General features: G+C 39.8%; 3 protein-coding genes across 6 annotated transcripts; all 3 read right to left on the bottom strand.

Moving 5' to 3' along the window:
- Positions 1 to 22: 22 nt before the first annotated feature.
- LOC149104366 (protein mono-ADP-ribosyltransferase PARP15-like) lies at positions 23 to 6,461 on the bottom strand. Its single transcript, XM_089299069.1, has 3 exons — positions 5,862 to 6,461; positions 3,484 to 3,792; positions 23 to 1,456 (listed from the first exon to the last, which is right to left on the bottom strand). The coding sequence occupies exons 2-3, from the start codon at positions 3,788 to 3,790 to the stop codon at positions 1,176 to 1,178; spliced, it is 588 nt and encodes a 195-aa protein (XP_089155195.1). The 5' UTR covers positions 3,791 to 3,792; positions 5,862 to 6,461; the 3' UTR covers positions 23 to 1,175.
- A 445-nt stretch (positions 6,462 to 6,906) lies between these two features.
- LOC149104365 (protein mono-ADP-ribosyltransferase PARP15-like) lies at positions 6,907 to 13,387 on the bottom strand. Of its 3 annotated transcripts, XM_089270599.1 has the most exons (4): positions 12,806 to 13,387; positions 11,795 to 11,905; positions 10,412 to 10,720; positions 6,907 to 8,340 (listed from the first exon to the last, which is right to left on the bottom strand). In XM_089270599.1, the coding sequence occupies exons 2-4, from the start codon at positions 11,811 to 11,813 to the stop codon at positions 8,060 to 8,062; spliced, it is 609 nt and encodes a 202-aa protein (XP_089126725.1). In that variant the 5' UTR covers positions 11,814 to 11,905; positions 12,806 to 13,387; the 3' UTR covers positions 6,907 to 8,059. The 3 variants fall into 3 exon arrangements, with proteins under 3 accessions (XP_089126725.1, XP_089126726.1, XP_089126727.1); XM_089270600.1 differs by lacking the exon at positions 11,795 to 11,905; XM_089270601.1 differs by lacking the exons at positions 11,795 to 11,905; positions 12,806 to 13,387 and adding an exon at positions 12,466 to 12,799.
- A 458-nt stretch (positions 13,388 to 13,845) lies between these two features.
- LOC149104364 (protein mono-ADP-ribosyltransferase PARP15-like) lies at positions 13,846 to 23,407 on the bottom strand. Of its 2 annotated transcripts, XM_089270603.1 has the most exons (4): positions 19,818 to 23,407; positions 17,337 to 17,645; positions 15,067 to 15,266; positions 13,846 to 14,650 (listed from the first exon to the last, which is right to left on the bottom strand). In XM_089270603.1, the coding sequence occupies exons 2-4, from the start codon at positions 17,641 to 17,643 to the stop codon at positions 14,612 to 14,614; spliced, it is 546 nt and encodes a 181-aa protein (XP_089126729.1). In that variant the 5' UTR covers positions 17,644 to 17,645; positions 19,818 to 23,407; the 3' UTR covers positions 13,846 to 14,611. The 2 variants fall into 2 exon arrangements, with proteins under 2 accessions (XP_089126729.1, XP_089126728.1); XM_089270602.1 differs by lacking the exon at positions 13,846 to 14,650 and having other exon boundaries at positions 14,891 to 15,266.
- Between the last annotated feature and the right edge of the window lie 18 nt (positions 23,408 to 23,425).

Below are 23,425 nucleotides of genomic sequence, written 5' to 3'. Positions count from 1 at the left end.
TTTTAAATAAAAATGGTACAAATTCTTTAAAAGTTCCTTTTTTTTCTACTCAAAAAACAGAACTTAAAAGTGTATACAAATCAAAATAAATTATGGAGAATAAGTTGCGAGGAGGCCGGAAAGAAACTACAAAGCTTATGTGTGATGCGGCCTTCCAATTAATATGAGCTAAGTGGAGTACAAGCTAAAATAGGTCAGTTACATGGCGTAAGGTCGATACGGTAGTACGAGTTCTAGTTACTAATTACACAGAGCTCTATTATCCTTATAGAGTCCATTTCAAACAACGTGTTTACAAAATGGTCGAACATATGCCAGTTTTCATTTTTCAGTTTTCCTTAAATCAGGGTTATTGCTCTACCCAGATGTAAAAAAGAGAAGTTTGTGTCTGTATATAACAATTTTTATTAAAATCCTCACATAAAAAAAAAACAAAAAACGAAATGAACGCCCGCCATTAGGAAATGTCACTCTGACGGAGGGCAAAACCAAACGCAAGCCAAGTCTGATATTTTCCAAGGCACTATTTCCTTCAGATGCCACATACATGTAGTATTTTTAGGGTGGATTATTCCCCGTACATCGGGGATACAACAACAACAAAAACAAGAATGCCCGGGGAGGGGGGAATCCCATATGGCAAGGTCGGGGATGCTCGTTGGAAAATTTGAACTAAACCCCTAAAGGAGACCAATCTGGATGGTCTCAAGCTTTATTTGACTCCTAAAAAGATACCACTTAAAACGGAACAGGCTTGATCACCACCCGCTGTTCAGCAAATTAGCCCGCGCTAGTAGACTGGACTTGAGGAGACCGGCGGAGATCGAGCCTAAAAACGGAAATAAGAGCGTTTTTTATTATGACTTTTTTGAGTGCACCAGAAAACATACTTTGGCAGCTAAAGATAATAGTGTTTCGTGATGAATCCCCCCTAAGCGAGACCAGAATCCTCGATTTTATACCCCTAAACGAGAAGATGAGCATTTCCGACCTTTTCATATGGAATGCTCCTCCCCCCCCCCCCCCCCCGTTCTGGGGGGCAACATAGATTAACTTAAGCGAGGAAAGATTCCAACTCTATTGACCGATATGAAACTGTTATCTTCATTATACTTGCGACCATGGACAACACTATCATAACACATGACCCTAGTATTTTATACTTCCACGGTTCATTAAAACTTGATAAGATACTCGGGGTAGCATTGATCGTCAGAAAATACAACAAAGATCGTTGGATTTCCAGTGTCATCTACAACAGAATCAAACAAAATTTCTGGCTGCGATGAATTCTTCGAAGGAGGCGCACTCATAGTTTGAGCTCCTTTACAATACTGTCCCACTAGGACCCTTGAGAGGTACATGCATCGGTTACCAACGCAAGACCCGCTCTTGGCGTAAGGCAATGACCCAGACGCATCTCTAGCAAAATAAATTCCTTTTCCCAAGGCAGTTCCTGTAAACTCAAGTACACGGAGCACGATTAGATCCTCAAAGAAAAAACCGCTACCTTGTATAAAACGAATTTCAAACTGGTTGACAACAGTTTCCAGCTCTTTACGTCACTTTTGCTTAAACAGATCACTGCTGCTACTTTTTGTCAAATGATGCTATATCAGTGGCATCAAAAAAACCCACTGGCTGGTGAACAATTGTGAGCTCCCTTTGTATCACAGCACCAGTGTAACCTGTTAAAACACCCTTAACTTTAAACTTCAAAGATAAACCCAACAATCTCTCATACATCTGAGGACCAAAGGGAAATTAAGCTTATTGTTGTATTTCGGTGACCGCCAGCAGTTAGCATGATAAAATACACTGAACTCTTTCCAAAGTTTATCAACATTCTGTGGAGGGGTTTCAAAACTCCCTTGCCTTTTCGAAAATATGAGAGGGCTCAGTCTTAATCCCCCTCAGTTAGGGCTCAGTCAGAACCCCCCCCCCCCCCCCGGCCCCCTCACAAAATTCTAATAAAGGGGATGGTAAAAACGCGGGTCACTGAGCTCTTTTTTGAGTTACCAGCACTTAGAGCAAAACGTAAGGGTATCAGTTTTAACTGGTTGTACTGTTGTTGTGGTAACCTATTATGCCATGAAGATGACCACAAAATGTTCGCTTATTTGTGGGATACCAATATTGTGACATCACCTAGTATTGATCCGTTAAAAATGATTTCCACTCCGTACTGCACACCCTCGAGTGTTTGTTTACATTTTTTGTTTTGATGCATGGTGTGACGTCACAAAATGTAACATTTCGCAACTAGTTACATGACGTAAATTCAAAGTTTCATGTCAACCGCCTTTAGGCTTCGTTCTTTCTGATACCACTAGATGAAACAACTTCGTAGCTGTAAAAATTAAAGAAACCGTTGAGAAAAGAATTTAAAATGCTTCGAAGATAACGTATGTGGTTCGTAACGAATAACATCGATTCGCATTCCATCCAGTGAGACTCACAAACACTGGGGTGATTAGACTGCGCAGTACGGACTAGAAATCATCTTTAAAGTAAGGCTGCTGGAAGGTGTTGAAAACTGTTGCCAGCCACCTAAAACTTTATTATTTCTGAAATTAAAGTAGTACATCTACACGACTTCACACGGTCTCGTCACATTTGTTCTTACCCAAACAAAAATATTCGAAAGATCAAACACAACATAACCTTGTAGATTGCCGGACCACGTACCAAACGATTGTGCAAAATGCTGGGAGCCTCACTCGACCTTTTCGTGCCACAAGGACTGATCTTACTCGATTTCCAGTCTCGACAAACGTTTGCAAACAGTCTACATTTGTCTTCTGTTTCTTCCGTATTTGAATCATCTTAGAGACAAGCGTAGCTGATGCAAAGTGTACAATTTTGTTCCAACCCTCCACAGGCGTTATGTGCAGGTCACGCAACGCTTTAGTGTGGAGAAGCGTTGCGTGACAAAACAGATAATGGCTGCGAAGCACAACACGTGGGCAATTGCTTGTTATCAGATAGTAGGCCTTTCCACAAATACCACGTAAAAATTGCCCAAATATCTTTCCGGAATTTCTCAAAAAATCATCTAAATATCACATTTTTTTTCTTCCAAATATCTCGAAAAACCCTCTAAATAACTCGTCTTTTTCACGTAAAAATACACTAATTTTGAATCACTTGAGCCGAAATTTTCAATACGTTCTTGCAGTAGTAAGAGTCGAGGACGACGATTCAGGCACTTGCATGTTACCAGCATCCACCATTTTGGAAAACTGCTGCTTTAGCGCTTTTAATGATATTATGGAATACATTTTTTGAGTGGAAAATCACTGAAATAGGTTGTTTCTGGAATAGAACTGAGTATTGTTTCAAGAAAACAACAAAGAAAACACAGGGCTAGGCCAAAAATAGCTATGAATATTTCTTAATGTCTTTAAATTTTTCTAAATAAACTAATATTTTCTAAATATCTCGGAAACTTCTAAATATCCCTAAAAATATCGCTGTTCTCACCATTTGCAGATCCTGCGAAGTTACTTTTGAATCCTTGAGTATTAATCTTCATCACCCTGTCGGGATTTGTCCCATGGAATAGCTGCCTCTCACTGTTTCCTCCATTGTCTTTATCCATTTTCTCTTTTCTAAGTTGATAAGCCTGGTAAGGATGAGGATTCTGTATGCGCTCGATACTCACAATGGCCACCGAGCCAGCAGTCTGCTGGAATTTTAACAAGACGTCCTGGTACTCACGTGACGCAGCAGATAGTTGAACGGTATTTTGACAGGAAGGCACTGGGTCCCAGTTACTCGGAAGGGACATCGCTTAAATAAACATGAGTAGGTGACTAAATACAGAATTGATGACGCGTTATATTACAACAAAGCTTATAAATGTAAGAATGGTTAGTAAATCTCCGACCGGGGGTACTCTGTAAATCTTTGGGTAGGGCTGTGCCGCTGAGACAATGAAACCCTTACCCTATACTAGATCATAATCAGCTTGATTTTGCAACTCCATTCTAGACTAGACACCAAGAACCACTACCCTGCCCCAGACTTAAGCTATTTCCCATGAAGAAACTTTATCTCTACCGTAGTCCAACATGAACTTACTAAACCAATATCTTACAAAGTCATAGTAATCGTTATACAACCCCGGGTATAAAATCCTGTTCTACAGTAAATTATTTGTACACTAGCCACTTTTCCGGTAACTTATACCCTATTCTAGACCGAAACTGACTGATTTCTGTGCTCTATCCCAGACTTAACTGCCTCAAAACCATACCCTTCACAGCGGCACACACCCAAAAAGCTTATATATGGAAGTAACCCCCAGGAGTAAATCGTAAAATGGTGTTTAAAATGTATTTTCCACCGGCCCCAACGCAGAGTTCTGGGTTTATGAGATCAGCAAATGTGGCGTCGAAAATGTACTTTTAAATTGCATATTGTACATTCAATGGCAAATAAAACGAGACGAGTAAATTCGTGTAATCTAGCTCTATAGCATGAATGCGCATTCATGACTCGATAAACGCTCGCCGTGCCCCCCCAAACTCGCACGCGCATCCAAAACCCCACTGCCACGCCTTAAGCTGTTCAACATAGGGAAAGGATTGTTGAGCTCCGATAAAACTGTAGAACCTTCTACTGTGCTTTATTTTCACTGTTTTTGTTAAATAGAAACATCTACACCGATGAGTTCGGAAGGCTTCCTGGTTACCTTATCGGTGTTAACATCTGCTTGCATCAGTTGAAAGACCGCCGCCTTCTCCTTCCCGAAAAGACAGGCAAACCAACCGATTGCTTATATGACACGTCAAAGTCTATAATTAATCCGATATATAAAATTGTCCGCGCGTTAAACACACAGGTAAGAATAGGGAGTATATACCTTTTGTTTCTGCTTCCATTTCGCTTTCAGAGCCATAAACTTTAAGCTAAACAAAACATCCTCCCATAAGCACATTTTTTGTTCAACAGAAGATGACAACCCGTTGTTTGATCTAAAGAAATTAAATGTATTGAAATTGCACTGTTAACTTTACAATCGGAGAAACAGAGAAAACGAATTGAAGACTGAAAATCACTCGCCATGTTACCCCGCGCAATATAAACGCCAAACAAAATTGCAAGAAAGTTATTTCAACAACGCGAAAATCATTACTGTTTAAGAAGTAGCGTCTTACATCAAGTCCCCGAGTGTTTTCTTTTGAAAATCGGCCACATCTAAATGTACAGTGAGCCGAGTCAAGGAAAGCCCTACGTGACTGACCTACTTTCAAAATGAAAATGGACCCCGTGACCGTATGTGCACAGCTTCTTCATTGGTGTTTGCTGTTAAATCTTCAAACTATTAATGTACATCATGTATATTTATTTACATAACAAAAGATTACAATTTCCAATCAATACCATGTTTTGAAACGCATCCATTTCATCCAATTTAGAGCAGGAATCGATACGGTTTAGTTCAGTACTTTACAACTGGATAATTTATTCGCACTGACCAACTGCTGCAACTGCTAAGGTAACACTGATTTTAATATTGATTTAATTGACTTAAACAAAACGGTTTGGAGAGTATGTGAAGAAGGGAGAACTAACCGGATTGCAGTTAATTAAGGCGACTGTAATTTGTCCCCATGCATTCATGTTCGCTCGATTGAACATTCGGTCATTCTTTCCAAGAATTATAAGCTATAATGACTCCCGCCTTGATTCCGAGAAATGGCATCCGAGTGAAGATTGTGCTACTTTTATCACCTCATGAGACGCAACATTCCAAATATAGAAATAGAGAAAAACCTCTGACAGATATTGGCACAGTAAACACGATTTTTGATTAGTTAAGACGTCATTGCCCAAAGTGATAATGACTTGCTTACCTTTTCATTCACTTCAGAGGTATTTTCAATCTTCCTGGCTTCAATTCAAACAGTTCGTCCTCGCCGACTGAAAGAATTCAGCAAGCACTAATTTACTATTCGAAGTGACCAAGAAAGTTCGATTGAGCGATGTAAACAGTTATAAGCTTAACTTTAAACTGCGAATGAAATTTTTCCTTTCGATTTCTTCTGGGAAGTTGCTTCAACGCTTCCGCCCTGATTACAAGAAATCGGAATTCTAAGCGAAGCTTTTATTATATAGTAACGCAAAAAATGTATAACGCAACAGGAAACTCCTCTCCTGGGAGGGGAGAGGTACTCCTTTACTTGGGCTGTATAGGTATGTGCGGCCCCAAAGGGTATGGTTTTTCAGCCCGTTTTGGTCATATAGGGTATCGATTTTGGCCATTTTGGTCAGAAATGGGTCAGAAATAGGGTATGGTTTTTAGAAGAAGCTACTTTTTCATCATTATCGATAAGACCACCAACAAAAGCCCTTCATACATTATGTTTAGGGCAACTGTGCCAGCCGCAAAGGCCATAAATAGGGTATCGAAAATGTTTGGTCAGGTCATAAATAGGGTAGGGAAAATGGGAGATTTTGGGCATAAATAGGTTAAGGGTTTTTTTTTAGGGGGCCGCACACCTCCACCCAATTTTACTGGGAGTATCCCCCCCCCCCTCCCCCCCCGCGGGGTCCTATCACAGAAGTTGAATTATTGTTAACAAACCGTATGAACAGCAACTGAAATTTGGCGAATGGGAGAAATGTCCCAACCAAACGAGCTGTATACAGCAATTTAAGAGGATACTCAAATTAGGCGGTACAGTGGTGACTCACGATCGAGCCGGATAGGGGGAGGAGGGTTAACGGTTTTGTCGCATGCATGAAAGTATACGCGCTCAGCTGATTCAGAAAACCTAGAGAAAAGGTTCAACAAAAAACTAAATATTTTACGAGGAAGATTTGGTCTTAAACATGTATGATTTCCTAGTAAACAGAATGAATAAACTATTTGTTATTTTTAAATAAAAATGGTACAAATTCTTTAAAAGTTCCTTTTTTTTCTACTCAAAAAACAGAACTTAAAAGTGTATACAAATCAAAATAAATTATGGAGAATAAGTTGCGAGGAGGCCGGAAAGAAACTACAAAGCTTATGTGTGATGCGGCCTTCCAATTAATATGAGCTAAGTGGAGTACAAGCTAAAATAGGTCAGTTACATGGCGTAAGGTCGATACGGTAGTACGAGTTCTAGTTACTAATTACACAGAGCTCTATTATCCTTATAGAGTCCATTTCAAACAACGTGTTTACAAAATGGTCGAACATATGCCAGTTTTCATTTTTCAGTTTTCCTTAAATCAGGGTTATTGCTCTACCCAGATGTAAAAAAGAGAAGTTTGTGTCTGTATATAACAATTTTTATTAAAATCCTCACATAAAAAAAAAACAAAAAACGAAATGAACGCCCGCCATTAGGAAATGTCACTCTGACGGAGGGCAAAACCAAACGCAAGCCAAGTCTGATATTTTCCAAGGCACTATTTCCTTCAGATGCCACATACATGTAGTATTTTTAGGGTGGATTATTCCCCGTACATCGGGGATACAACAACAACAAAAACAAGAATGCCCGGGGAGGGGGGAATCCCATATGGCAAGGTCGGGGATGCTCGTTGGAAAATTTGAACTAAACCCCTAAAGGAGACCAATCTGGATGGTCTCAAGCTTTATTTGACTCCTAAAAAGATACCACTTAAAACGGAACAGGCTTGATCACCACCCGCTGTTCAGCAAATTAGCCCGCGCTAGTAGACTGGACTTGAGGAGACCGGCGGAGATCGAGCCTAAAAACGGAAATAAGAGCGTTTTTTATTATGACTTTTTTGAGTGCACCAGAAAACATACTTTGGCAGCTAAAGATAATAGTGTTTCGTGATGAATCCCCCCTAAGCGAGACCAGAATCCTCGATTTTATACCCCTAAACGAGAAGATGAGCATTTCCGACCTTTTCATATGGAATGCTCCTCCCCCCCCCCCCCCCCCGTTCTGGGGGGCAACATAGATTAACTTAAGCGAGGAAAGATTCCAACTCTATTGACCGATATGAAACTGTTATCTTCATTATACTTGCGACCATGGACAACACTATCATAACACATGACCCTAGTATTTTATACTTCCACGGTTCATTAAAACTTGATAAGATACTCGGGGTAGCATTGATCGTCAGAAAATACAACAAAGGTAATGGGATTTCCAGTGTCATTTACCACAGAATCAAACAAATTTCCTGGCTGCGATGAATTCTTTGAAGGAGGCGCACTCATAGTTTGAGCTCCTTTACAATACTGTCCCACTAAGACCCTTGAGAGGTACATGCATCGGTTACCAACGCAAGCCCCGCTCTGGGCGTAAGGCAATGACCCAGACGCATCTCTAGCAAAGTAAATTCCTTTTCCCAAGGCAGTTCCTGTAAACGCAAGTACACGAAGCACGATTAGATCCTCAACGAAAAAACCACTACCTTGTATAAAACGAATTTCAAACTGCTTGACAACGTAATTAATGCTAATTAATTAATTAGTTAACAGTTTCCAGCTCTTTCCGTCACTTTTACTTTAACAGATCACTGCTGCTACTTTTTGTCAAATGATGCTATATCAGTGGTATGAAAAAAACCCACTGGTTGGTGAACAATTGCGAACTCCCTTTGTATCACAGCACCAGTGTAACCGGTGCACCACAGCACCAGTGTAACCTGTTAAAAACACCCTTTAAACTTCAATGATAAACCCAACAATCTCTCATACATTTGGGGGCCATTGGGAAATTAAGTTTATTGTTGTATTTTGGTGACCGCCAGCAGTTAGCATGATAAGATACAACCCTTTCCAAAGTTTATTGACATTCTGTGGAGGGGTTTCAAAACTCCCTTGCCTTTTCGAAAATATGAGAGGACTCAGTCTTAATCCCCCTCAGTTAGGGCTCAGTCAGAACCCCCCCCCCCCGGCCCCCTCACAAAATTTTAATAAAGGGGATGGTAAAAACGCGGGTCACTGAGTTCTTTTTTGAGTTACCAGCACTTAGAGCAAAACGTAAGGGTATCAGTTTTAACTGGTTGTACTGTTGTTGTGGTAACCTATTATGCCATGAAGATGACCACAAACTGTTCACTTATTTGTGTGATACCAATATTGTGACATCACCTAGTATTGATCCGTTAAAGATGATTTCCACTCCGTACTGTACACTCTCGAGTGTTTGTTTACATTTTTTGTCTTGATGCATGGTGTGACGTCACAAAATGTAACATTTCGCAACTAGTTACATGAAGTAAATTCAAAGTTTCATGTCAACCGCCTTTAAGCTTCGTTCTCTCTGATACCACTAGATGAAACAACTTCGTAGCTGTAAAAATTAAAGAAACTGTTGGGAAAAGAATTTAAAATGCTTCGAAGATAACGTATGTGGCTCGTAACGAATAACATCGATTCGCATTCCATCCAGTGAGACTCACAAACACTGGGGTGATTAGACTGCGCAGTACGAACTAGAAATCATCTTTAAAGTAAGGCTGCTGGAAGGTGTTGAAAACTGTTGCCAGCCACCTAAAACTTTATTATTTCTGAAATTAAAGTAGTACATTCACACGACTTCACACGGTCTCGTCACATTTGTTCTTACCCAAACAAAAAAATTCGAAAGATCAAAAACACAACATAACCTTGTAGATTGCGGACCACGTACCAAACGATTGTGCAAAATGCTGGGAGCCTCACTCAACCTTTTCGTGCCACAAGGACTGATCTTACTCGATTTCCAGTCTCGACAAACGTTTGCAAACAGTCTACATTTGTCTTCTGTTTCTTCCGTATTTGAATCATCTTAGAGACAAGCGTAGCTGATGCAAAGTGTACAATTTTGTTCCAACCCTCCACAGGCGTTATGTGCAGGTCACGCAACGCTTTAGTGTGGAGAAGCGTTGCGTGACAAAACAAATAATGGCTGCGAAGCACAACACGTGGGCATTTGTTTGTTATCAGATAGTAGGCCTTTCCACAAATACCACGTAAAAATTGCCCAAATATCTTTCCGGAATTTCTCAAAAAATCATCTAAATATCACATTTTTTTCTTCTAAATATCTCGAAAAACCCTCTAAATAACTCGTCTTTTTCACGTAAAAATACACTAATTTTGAATCACTTGAACCGAAATTTTCAATACGTTCTTGCAGTAGTAAGAGTTGAGGACGACGATTCAGGCACTTGCATGTTACCAGCATCCGCCATTTTGGAAAACTGCTGCTTTAGCGCTTTTAATGATATCATGGAATACATTTTTTGAGTGGAAAATCACTGAAATAGGTTGTTTCTGGAATAGAACTGAGTATTGTTTCAAGAAAACAACAAAGAAAACACAGGGCTAGGCCAAAAATAGCTATGAATATTTCTTAATGTCTTTAAATTTTTCTAAATAAACTAATATTTTCTAAATATCTCGGAAACTTCTAAATATCCCTAAAAATATCGCTGTTCTCACCATTTGCAGATCCTGCGAAGCTACTTTTGAATCCTTGAGTATTAATCTTCATCACCCTGTCGGGATTTGTCCCATGGAATAGCTGCCTCTCGCTGTTTCCTCCATTGTCTTTATCCATTTTCTCTTTTCTAAGTTGATATGCCTGGTAAAGATGAGGATTCTGTATGCGCTCGATACTCACAATGGCCACCGAGCCAGCAGTCTGCTGGAATTTTAACAAGACGTCCTGGTACTCACGTGACGCAGCAGATAGTTGAACGGTATTTTGACAGGAAGGCACCGGGTCCCAGTTACTCGGAAGGGACATCGCTTAAATAAACATGAGTAGGTGACTAAATACAGAATTGATGACGCGTTATATTACAACAAAGCTTGTAAATGTAAGAATGGTTAGTAAATCCCCGACCGGGGTTACTCTGTAAATCTTTGGGTAGGGCTGTGCCGCTGAGACAATGAAACCCTTACCCTATACTAGATCATAATCAGCTTGATTTTGCAACTCCATTCTAGACTAGACACCAAGAACCACTACCCTGCCCCAGACTTAAGCTATTTCCCATGAAGAAACTTTATCTCTACCGTAGTCCAACATGAACTTACTAAACCAATGTCTTACAAAGTCATTGTAATCGTTATACAACCCCGGGTATAAAATCCTGTTCTACAGTAAATTATTTGTACACTAGCCACTTTTCCGGTAACTTATACCCTATTCTAGACCGAAACTGACTGATTTCTGTGCTCTATCCCAGACTTAACTGCCTCAAAACCATACCCTTCACAGCGGCACACACCCAAAAAGCTTATATATGGAAGTAACCCCCAGGAGTAAATCGAAAATGGTGTTTAAAATGTATTTTCCACCGGCCCCAACGCAGAGTTCTGGGTTTATGAGATCAGCAAATGTGGCGTCGAAAATGTACTTTTAAATTGCATATTGTACATTTAATGGCAAATAAAACGAGACGAGTAAATTCGTGTAATCTAGCTCTATAGCATGAATGCGCATTCATGACTCGATAAACGCTCGCCGTGCCCCCCCAAACTCGCACGCGCATCCAAAACCCCACTGCCACGCCCTAAGCTGTTCAACATAGGGAAAGGATTGTTGAGCTCCGATAAAACTGCAGAACCTTCTACTGTGCTTTATTTTCACTGTTTTTGTTAAATAAAAACATCTACACCGATGAGTTCGGAAGGCTTCCTGGTTACCTTATCGGTGTTAACATCTGCTTGCATCAGTTGAAAGACCGCCGCCTTCTTCTTCCCGAAAAGACAGGTAAACCAACCGATTGCTTATATGACACGTCAAAGTCTATAATTAATCCGATATATAAAATTGTCCGCGCGTTAAACACACAGGTAAGAATAGGGGGTATATACCTTTTGTTTCTGCTTCCATTTCGCTTTCAGAGCCATAAACTTTAAGCTAAACAAAACATCCTCCCATAAGCACATTTTTGTTCAACAGAAGATGACAACCCGCTGTTTCATCTAAAGAAATTAAATGTATTGAAATTGCACTGTTAACTTTACAATCGGAGAAACAGAGAAAACGAATTGAAGACTGAAAATCACTCGCCATGTTACCCCGCGCAATATAAACGGCAAACAAAATTACAAGAAAGTTATTTCAACAACGCGAAAATCATTACTGTTTAAGAAGTAGCGTCTTACATCAAGTCCCCGAGTGTTTTCTTTTGAAAATCGGCCACATCTAAATGTACAGTGAGCCGAGTCAAGGAAAGCCCTACGTGACTGACCTACTTTCAAAATGAAAATGGACCCCGTGACCGTACGTGCACAGCTTCTTCATTGGTATTTGCTGTTAAATCTTCAAACTATTAAAGTACATCATGTATATTTATTTACATAACAAAAGATTACAATTTCCAATCAATACCATGTTTTGAAACGCATCCATTTCATCCAATTTAGAGCAGGAATCGATACGGTTTAGTTCAGTACTTTACAACTGGATAATTTATTCGCACTGACCAACTGCTGCAACTGCTAAGGTAACACTGATTTTAATATTGATTTAATTGACTTACCTCCACCTCTATACAGAAACAAAACGGTTTGGACAGTATGTGAAGAAGGGAGAACTAACCGGATTGCAGTTAATTAAGGCGACTGTAATTTGTCCCCATGCATTCATGTTCGCTCGATTGAACATTTGGTCATTCTTCCCAAGAATTATAAGCTATAATGACTCCCGCCTTGATTCCGAGAAATGGCATCCGAGTGAAGATTGTGCTATTTTTATCACCTCATGAGACGCAACATTCCAAATATAGAAATAGAGAAAAACCTCTGACAGATATTGGCACAGTAAACACGATTTTTGATTAGTTAAGACGTCATTGCCCAAAGTGATAATGACTTGCTTACCTTTTCATTCACTTCAGAGGTATTTTCAATCTTCCTGGCTTCAATTCAAACAGTTCGTCCTCGCCGACTGAAAGAATTCAGCAAGCACTAATTTACTATTCGAAGTGACCAAGAAAGTTCGATTGAGCGATGTAAACAGTTATAAGCTTAACTTTAAACTGCGAATGAAATTTTTCCTTTCGATTTCTTCTGGGAAGTTGCTTCAACGCTTCCGCCCTGATTACAAGAAATCGGAATTCTAAGCGAAGCTTTTATTATATAGTAACGCAAAAAATGTATAACGCAACAGGAAACTCCTCTCCTGGGAGGGGAGAGGTACTCCTTTACTTGGGCTGTATAGGTATGTGCGGCCCCAAAGGGTATGGTTTTTCAGCCCGTTTTGGTCATATAGGGTATCGATTTTGGCCATTTTGGTCAGAAATGGGTCAGAAATAGGGTATGGTTTTTAGAAGAAGCTACTTTTTCATCATTATCGATAAGACCACCAACAAAAGCCCTTCATACATTATGTTTAGGGCAACTGTGCCAGCCGCAAAGGCCATAAATAGGGTATCGAAAATGTTTGGTCAGGTCATAAATAGGGTAGGGAAAATGGGAGATTTTGGGCATAAATAGGTTAAGGGTTTTTTTTTAGGGGGCCGCACACCCCCACCCAATTTTACTGGGAGTATCCCCCCCCCCCCCCCGCGGGGTCCTATCACAGAAGTTGAATTATTGTTAACAAACCGTATGAACAGCAACTGAAATTTGGCGAATGGGAGAAATGTCCCAACCAAACGAGCTGTATACAACAATTTAAGAGGATACTCAAATTAGGCGGTACAGTGGTGACTCACGATCGAGCCGGATAGGGGGAGGAGGGTTAACGGTTTTGTCGCATGCATGAAAGTATACGCGCTCAGCTGATTCAAAAAACCTAGAGAAAAGGTTCAACAGAAAACTAAATATTTTACGAGGAAGATTTGGTCTTAAACATGTATGATTTCCTAGTAAACAGAATGAATAAACTATTTGTTATTTTTAAATAAAAATGGTACAAATTCTTTAAAAGTTCCTTTTTTTTCTACTCAAAAAACAGAACTTAAAAGTGTATACAAATCAAAATAAATTATGGAGAATAAGTTGCGAGGAGGCCGGAAAGAAACTACAAAGCTTATGTGTGATGCGGCCTTCCAATTAATATGAGCTAAGTGGAGTACAAGCTAAAATAGGTCAGTTACATGGCGTAAGGTCGATACGGTAGTACGAGTTCTAGTTACTAATTACACAGAGCTCTATTATCCTTATAGAGTCCATTTCAAACAACGTGTTTACAAAATGGTCGAACATATGCCAGTTTTCATTTTTCAGTTTTCCTTAAATCAGGGTTATTGCTCTACCCAGATGTAAAAAAGAGAAGTTTGTGTCTGTATATAACAATTTTTATTAAAATCCTCACATAAAAAAAAAAAAAAACGAAATGAACGCCCGCCATTAGGAAATGTCACTCTGACGGAGGGCAAAACCAAACGCAAGCCAAGTCTGATATTTTCCAAGGCACTATTTCCTTCAGATGCCACATACATGTAGTATTTTTAGGGTGGATTATTCCCCGTACATCGGGGATACAACAACAACAAAAACAAGAATGCCCGGGGAGGGGGGAATCCCATATGGCAAGGTCGGGGATGCTCGTTGGAAAATTTGAACTAAACCCCTAAAGGAGACCAATCTGGATGGTCTCAAGCTTTATTTGACCCCTAAAAAGATACCACTTAAAACGGAACAGGCTTGATCACCACCCGCTGTTCAGCAAATTAGCCCGCGCTAGTAGACTGGACTTGAGGAGACCGGCGGAGATCGAGCCTAAAAACGGAAATAAGAGCGTTTTTTATTATGACTTTTTTGAGTGCACCAGAAAACATACTTTGGCAGCTAAAGATAATAGTGTTTCGTGATGAATCCCCTAAGCGAGACCAGAATCCTCGATTTTATACCCCTAAACGAGAAGATGAGCATTTCCGACCTTTTCATATGGAATGCTCCCCCCCCCCCGTTCTGGGGGGCAACATATATTAACTTAAGCGAGGAAAGATTCCAACTCTATTGACCGATATGAAACTGTTATCTTCATTATACTTGCGACCATGGACAACACTATCATAACACATGACCCTAGTATTTTATACTTCCACGGTTCATTTAAACTTGATAAGATACTCGGGGTAGCATTGATCGTCAGAAAATACAACAAAGGTAATGGGATTTCCAGTGTCATTTACCACAGAATCAAACAAATTTCCTGGCTGCGATGAATTCTTTGAAGGAGGCGCACTCATAGTTTGAGCTCCTTTACAATACTGTCCCACTAAGACCCTTGAGAGGTACATGCATCGGTTACCAACGCAAGCCCCGCTCTGGGCGTAAGGCAATGACCCAGACGCATCTCTAGCAAAGTAAATTCCTTTTCCCAAGGCAGTTCCTGTAAACGCAAGTACACGAAGCACGATTAGATCCTCAACGAAAAAACCACTACCTTGTATAAAACGAATTTCAAACTGCTTGACAACGTAATTAATGCTAATTAATTAATTAGTTAACAGTTTCCAGCTCTTTCCGTCACTTTTACTTTAACAGATCACTGCTGCTACTTTTTGTCAAATGATGCTATATCAGTGGTATGAAAAAAACCCACTGGTTGGTGAACAATTGCGAACTCCCTTTGTATCACAGCACCAGTGTAACCGGTGCACCACAGCACCAGTGTAACCTGTTAAAAACACCCTTTAAACTTCAATGATAAACCCAACAATCTCTCATACATTTGGGGGCCATTGGGAAATTAAGTTTATTGTTGTATTTTGGTGACCGCCAGCAGTTAGCATGATAAGATACAACCCTTTCCAAAGTTTATTGACATTCTGTGGAGGGGTTTCAAAACTCCCTTGCCTTTTCGAAAATATGAGAGGGCTCAGTCTTAATCCCCCTCAGTTAGGGCTCAGTCAGAACCCCCCCCCCCGGCCCCCTCACAAAATTTTAATAAAGGGGATGGTAAAAACGCGGGTCACTGAGTTCTTTTTTGAGTTACCAGCACTTAGAGCAAAACGTAAGGGTATCAGTTTTAACTGGTTGTACTGTTGTTGTGGTAACCTATTATGCCATGAAGATGACCACAAACTGTTCACTTATTTGTGTGATACCAATATTGTGACATCACCTAGTATTGATCCGTTAAAGATGATTTCCACTCCGTACTGTACACTCTCGAGTGTTTGTTTACATTTTTTGTCTTGATGCATGGTGTGACGTCACAAAATGTAACATTTCGCAACTAGTTACATGAAGTAAATTCAAAGTTTCATGTCAACCGCCTTTAAGCTTCGTTCTCTCTGATACCACTAGATGAAACAACTTCGTAGCTGTAAAAATTAAAGAAACTGTTGGGAAAAGAATTTAAAATGCTTCGAAGATAACGTATGTGGCTCGTAACGAATAACATCGATTCGCATTCCATCCAGTGAGACTCACAAACACTGGGGTGATTAGACTGCGCAGTACGAACTAGAAATCATCTTTAAAGTAAGGCTGCTGGAAGGTGTTGAAAACTGTTGCCAGCCACCTAAAACTTTATTATTTCTGAAATTAAAGTAGTACATTCACACGACTTCACACGGTCTCGTCACATTTGTTCTTACCCAAACAAAAAAATTCGAAAGATCAAAAACACAACATAACCTTGTAGATTGCGGACCACGTACCAAACGATTGTGCAAAATGCTGGGAGCCTCACTCGACCTTTTCGTGCCACAAGGACTGATCTTACTCGATTTCCAGTCTCGACAAACGTTTGCAAACAGTCTACATTTGTCTTCTGTTTCTTCCGTATTTGAATCATCTTAGAGACAAGCGTAGCTGATGCAAAGTGTACAATTTTGTTCCAACCCTCCACAGGCGTTATGTGCAGGTCACGCAACGCTTTAGTGTGGAGAAGCGTTGCGTGACAAAACAAATAATGGCTGCGAAGCACAACACGTGGGCATTTGTTTGTTATCAGATAGTAGGCCTTTCCACAAATACCACGTAAAAATTGCCCAAATATCTTTCCGGAATTTCTCAAAAAATCATCTAAATATCACATGTTTTTCTTCTAAATATCTCGAAAAACCCTCTAAATAACTCGTCTTTTTCACGTAAAAATACACTAATTTTGAATCACTTGAACCGAAATTTTCAATACGTTCTTGCAGTAGTAAGAGTTGAGGACGACGATTCAGGCACTTGCATGTTACCAGCATCCGCCATTTTGGAAAACTGCTGCTTTAGCGCTTTTAATGATATCATGGAATACATTTTTTGAGTGGAAAATCACTGAAATAGGTTGTTTCTGGAATAGAACTGAGTATTGTTTCAAGAAAACAACAAAGAAAACACAGGGCTAGGCCAAAAATAGCTATGAATATTTCTTAATGTCTTTAAATTTTTCTAAATATACTAATATTTTCTAAATATCTCGGAAACTTCTAAATATCCCTAAAAATATCGCTGTTCTCACCATTTGCAGATCCTGCGAAGCTACTTTTGAATCCTTGAGTATTAATCTTCATCACCCTGTCGGGATTTGTCCCATGGAATAGCTGCCTCTCACTGTTTCCTCCATTGTCTTTATCCATTTTCTCTTTTCTAAGTTGATATGCCTGGTAAAGATGAGGATTCTGTATGCGCTCGATACTCACAATGGCCACCGAGCCAGCAGTCTGCTGGAATATTAACAAGACGTCCTGGTACTCACGTGACGCAGCAGATAGTTGAACGGTATTTTGACAGGAAGGCACCGGGTCCCAGTTACTCGGAAGGGACATCGCTTAAATAAACATGAGTAGGTGACTAAATACAGAATTGATGACGCGTTATATTACAACAAAGCTTGTAAATGTAAGAATGGTTAGTAAATCCCCGACCGGGGTTACTCTGTAAATCTTTGGGTAGGGCTGTGCCGCTGAGACAATGAAACCCTTACCCTATACTAGATCATAATCAGCTTGATTTTGCAACTCCATTCTAGACTAGACACCAAGAACCACTACCCTGCCCCAGACTTAAGCTATTTCCCATGAAGAAACTTTATCTCTACCGTAGTCCAACATGAACTTACTAAACCAATGTCTTACAAAGTCATTGTAATCGTTATACAACCCCGAGTAAAAACCCCTGTTTTACAGTAAGTTATTTATGCACTTGCCACTTTTCACTTTTATACCCTATTCTAAACCAAAACTGTGTGATTTCTACACCCTATCCCAGACTGAACTGTCGGAAAACCATACACGCTTCACAGCGGCACATACGCAAAAAGCTTATATATGGAAGTAAACCCCGGAAGTAAATCGTACGGTGGTGTTTAAAGATATTTTCCACCGGCCCCAATTCAGATTTCTGAGTTTACGAGATCAACAAATGTGGTGTCGAAAAGGTACTTTAAAAGCGCATATTATACCGTTTCAGTAATAGCAAATAAAACGAAATCAGTAAATCCGTGTAATCTAACTCTTCAGCATGAATGTGCATTGATGACTCGATAAACGCTCGCCTTGCCCCCCAAACTCGCACTTGCATCCACAACTCCACTGCCACGCCCTAAGCATGAACGTCTGCTCAGCATAGCGACAGGGAATCGGGAAAGGATTGTTGATCTCCGATAAAATTGCAGTCCGCTCTACTTTATTTTCATGCACTGTCTTTGTGAATGCTCTAGAATTAAAAAAAATCTACAACGATCTAAAAAGTTCGGAAGGCTTTCTGCCGACCGAAGCGGTGCTAACATCTGCCTGCGTCGCCGATTGATAGACCGCAGGCTTCCTCTACCTGAGAAGACAGACAAAACAGGCGGACAATCGAGTGCTTATATGGCAAGTCAAAATCAATAACCCGTCCGTTAAACATACAGGGAAATAAAGGGGGTATATACCTTTTGTTTCTGCTTTTATTTCGCTTTCGGAGTATTAACTAATCTAAACAAAAAATCCTTCTATAAGCACATTTTTGTTCAATAGAAGATGACAACCTGCTGTTTCCTCTAAAGAAATAAAGATGGATTCCGCTCGAAGTTCGAGCAATAACTGCAAAAATTAGTTACAAAAAATGTACTCATAGCACGGTAATTTTAGGAATGTGACTCTGCGATCAAATTCTCAAGCATTCTCAAGAAAGTTATGTCAAACATCGTAAGAATACTTAAATTGTGTGCAATTGTGTGCAATTGTGTGCAACTGTGTGCAATTGTGTTTTCAACTGACGCGAAACGTCTGTTTTAATCGAAGTATGGATAACTTCAAGTTTAGGTTTCTCTCACGGGGTCAGCTAGAGAGCAAAAGTCTCGATAAGTTCTTTCTTGGCTGTACTCAAAATACTACCATACCATGAGGTTTTTTGTCGAGTTAATTTTTGCCATTATTATTCTGCGGAAATCATCTTAAAAGCATTAAAATTGCGCTATTAGTATAGCCTTACAACCGGAGAAAGAGAAAACGAAGACTCAAAAGCACAAAACCATGCATGTTGCCCGCGCGATGTAAATAGCAAAAAAATTACAAGAGAATTATTTTAGCAACGCGAAAATCATTACTGTTAAGAAGTAGTTTAGCGTCCTACATCAAGTACACCGAGTGTTTTCTTTTGAAAAATCCACATCTAAATGTACAGTGAACCGAGTCGAGGAAAGCCCTACGTGACTGAACCTACTTTTCAAAATGAAAATGGACCCAGTGACCGTACGTGTACAGCTTCTTCAATGATATTTGGTGTTAAATCTTCAAACTATTAATGTACATCATGTATATTTACGTATACATAACAAACAACTACTAACAATTTCCCATCAGAACCATGTTTTGAAACGCATCTATTTCGGAACTGAGAGCGGACTCGACGACGAGAATCGATACGGTTAAGTTTAATACTTTACTACTGGATAATTTATCATACTGACCAACTGCTAAGGTAACACTGATTTTAATGATTGATTTCATTGACTTACCTCTACCTTTGTCCTGAAACGAAACGGTTTGGAGAGTCTCTGAAGAACGGAGAACTAACCGGATTGCAGTTAATTAAGGCGACTGTAATTTGTCCCCATGCATTCATGTTCGCTCGATTGAACATTCGGTCGTTCTTTCCAAGAATTACAAGCTGTAATGACTTCCGCCATGATTCCGAGAAATGGCATCCGAGTGAGGATTGTGCTATTTTTATTACCTCATGAGACGCAACATTCCAAATATAAAAATAGAGAAAAACCTCTGAAAAATATTGGCACAGTAAACACGATTTTTTATTAGTTAAGACTCTGAAAGAGTGGCCACAAACCGTCTGTGAAAGTCAGTCTTTCATTGACGCTTTGAGAGTGACGATATTAACTTTTCGGTACAGTCGGGCCATTTACAGTTTGAACATCGGTGCTACAATGAAAACTGAGATAAACATTTGGTCGATTAGACGTCAGTGACTATCTTTGCTGACCTCATTGTTTAAATGTTTCTCATTAACATACCACTTTGCATAGAGAAGGCATCAAATTGACTCCAAACATTTAAGAGGTGCCCTCTGTAATTTTCAACCATGGCCATTTGGACCAGAAAAAATCAAATTCCTCAAACTTTCTCAGATGAATGGTCTAGATAAGTGATTCACAAAAATATTACTTTTAGTTCAATTCGATTCGTATTTTAGCGCTGGGGCCACCATCTTGGTTTTGCCCCTCTGAGAGGGCTTTCAGCGGCCATTTTAGGGCACATTTTTAATAATTTGCCATACAAAGAAAACGATCTAACTCCGGGTAAAAACCCTTTATTCGAGACAAGCAAATGTTTCTTGTTACATTGAGAGGCTGTTTTGGCAATTTGATCATCACCTGATTTTTCTACAGAATTTTAAATTTCTTCCCTTTCGGACTACTCATGAAGCGCCATAAAAAAGGCGAAGTTTAAAGGAAAATATCGCCAAAAGTACATCACTTGAGATCCCAAAACTACCCTCCACTTAAAGAGCAATGTCTCACCTGTAAAAACATGCAATAAAATTTTGGGGCAGTTAAAACTGTAAAATGTTAGAAGAAGAAGTTTAAGCTGTGTTTTTGTCAACAAAGACCGCCGTCCTAATTAGCATAATAACGTGAAAATAACGATGCACAGTATCCTGAAAACCCCTAATAGGGCCTCACTGATGAACTGATAAAGCTGATCAAGATACACAGATCATAATCTTTTGACTTGATACTGTCTATCGTTTTCTTTTTTCTCTTCTTTTTTTTGTTTTTTTTAATGCACGACCCCCCCCCCCCCCCCCACCCTACCCTGCAAAAGTAACCTAGAAAATACCTGCAAGCAGAAGCTCACGTTCAAATCATTCTGGGAAGGCCAGTTACTATTTTAGCCACAGAAATGCGTAAAATGGCTTTAATGTTGGTTACGTTTTCACTTCCTACCCATCCTACCCCTACCCGTTGGAATGCGCATTTGTCAAATGTAACGCAATCTGTGGAATAATGGCGGGTGCATAACAGATCAAAACAGAACTGAGCTAAAACGAGTTCTTGATGAGAATCCTTGATTAAAAGGAAGATTTTAAAGGCTGCTAACAGACTTCTGGGTCAGTTAGGATCTCAGCAAATTGTTAAACTTCTTGTAAACGGCGGCTTATGGGGCGAAAGACAAATAATGTTGATAGATGTTATGAAGCGGGCTTCGGAGAGTTGAAATCTGCTTAACCGTGGCGATGTCTGAGAGTTATTTCGTACACTAATCACCGAAAATGTGGCTGAAACATACTGGAAATATAAAATGAGGCATCGTGGAACATCCAGTTGTCGACATGTCGCGAGATAAGTGGAATATATCATTTTTTTTCTCAGTGCATCGTTATTTTCACGTTACTAGGGAGCTTACGAATCGACGACTTTCGGACGACGGCGCCGTTGGGTCACCTTATAGTCTCGCGTCGTCGTCCTGTAGAAATTTGAATTTACGATTCGCAGTAAAGACGACGACGTTTATGCGCGACCGGCAATTTTTTTTTGTCTCAGGAGCTCGAGAAAAAAAATACTCAAGACAGACCAACAAAATGTGCTAGCATGGCAGAAAAGAAAGCGCAGCTGTACGTCGAGAAAAATTTGGGTTCTAAAAGATTAGGCTGGCTATAAGACCACTCAAAACAACAGAGGAAAAAATCGCCTAGCTCTCTAGTTGAGCTATCTAGTCCTTGTTTCTAACTGTCGACACGAATGCTAAAACCTTTTAGTCCTTTCAAATTCATTGCACACCAAAAAATGTCTTATATTTCAGTGAAGCGTGATTAAAATGAAGGATTTTTCATACAGCAATTTGCTTTTCATTCACACCGTGTCGTGCTTTGACCGCTTTCAGTGTTGGTTGAACTCATAGCGTTCGCCATGGCACTGTAGAAGGTCGTTTCTTGAACGAAAACAGGCAAATAAAATTAAAATCAAACATCAAGGACATGCCCCTAATGTGCTACTTAAATTATCTGGCAAAAATACCCGAAGTATCGAGGGAAAACTTTGAAAACTAACCTCACGTCCTCCTGTTTCCAAGACGCCGGCAAATCGCTCTCACCAACGTCGTCGACTTTGGCGCGAAGCTGGGAAGTGCCCAGAAACGCATGCGCAGTGAGTGTGTCACGCAATCTAACGGCGGCGTCGTGCAAAAGTCGTCGATTCGTAAGCTCCCTACTATGCTAATTAGGACGGCGGTCTTTGTTGACAAAAACACAGCTTAAACTTCTTCTTCTAACATTTTACAGTTTTAACTGCCCCAAAATTTTATTGCATGTTTTTACAGGTGAGACATTGCTCTTTAAGTGGAGGGTAGGTTTGGAATCTCAAGTGATGTACTTTTGGCGATATTTTCCTTTAAGCTTCGCCTTTTTTATGGCGCTTCATGAGTAGTCCGAAAGGGAAGAAATTTAAAATTCTGTAGAAAAATCAGGTGATGATCAAATTGCCAAAACAGCCTCTCAATGTAACAAGAAACATTTGCTTGTCTCGAATAAAGGGTTTTTACCCGGAGTTAGATCGTTTTCTTTGTATGGCAAATTATTAAAAATGTGCCCTAAAATGGCCGCTGAAAGCCCTCTCAGAGGGGCAAAACCAAGATGGTGGCCCCAGCGCTAAAATACGAATCGAATTGAACTGAAAGTTATATTTTTGTGAATCACTTATCTAGACCATTCATCTGAGAAAGTTTGAGGAATTTGATTTTTTCTGGTCCAAATGGCCATAGTTGAAAATTACAGAGGGCACCTCTTAAAGAGTTGGTGAAATATAGTAATTGATGAAATTTTTGGTTCTTTGGGTGTAATGTTCGTTGAAAAATTTCTGGGTGGCAAAAGCGCCCATGAGCTCATACATACATTCTTTGTAAAATTTTGAGTTTTAAACCCACGCCGCACAAAAAGTATTCAATACATCGGGATCAAATTCCTTGGGACAAATTATCGTGTTGTGCCCTTTCAATATTCAAAACTAATGTTTTCGTAGTTCCATCAGAAACTGTATCACTTATGCTAATGAGGCAAATATTGTAAAGAAAGATTCTCCTATATCTTAGCGTTAGTTTGAAAGAGAGGAGG

The sequence above is a fragment of the Orbicella faveolata genome, unplaced genomic scaffold (genome assembly GCF_042242905.1).
Source record: "Orbicella faveolata isolate gen_17 unplaced genomic scaffold, um_ofav_v1 contig_34, whole genome shotgun sequence".
In the NCBI taxonomy this organism is placed as follows: domain Eukaryota; kingdom Metazoa; phylum Cnidaria; class Anthozoa; order Scleractinia; family Merulinidae; genus Orbicella; species Orbicella faveolata.
Note: the sequence above shows the minus strand (reverse complement) of the source record. Positions and strands in the feature narration are given on the sequence as shown.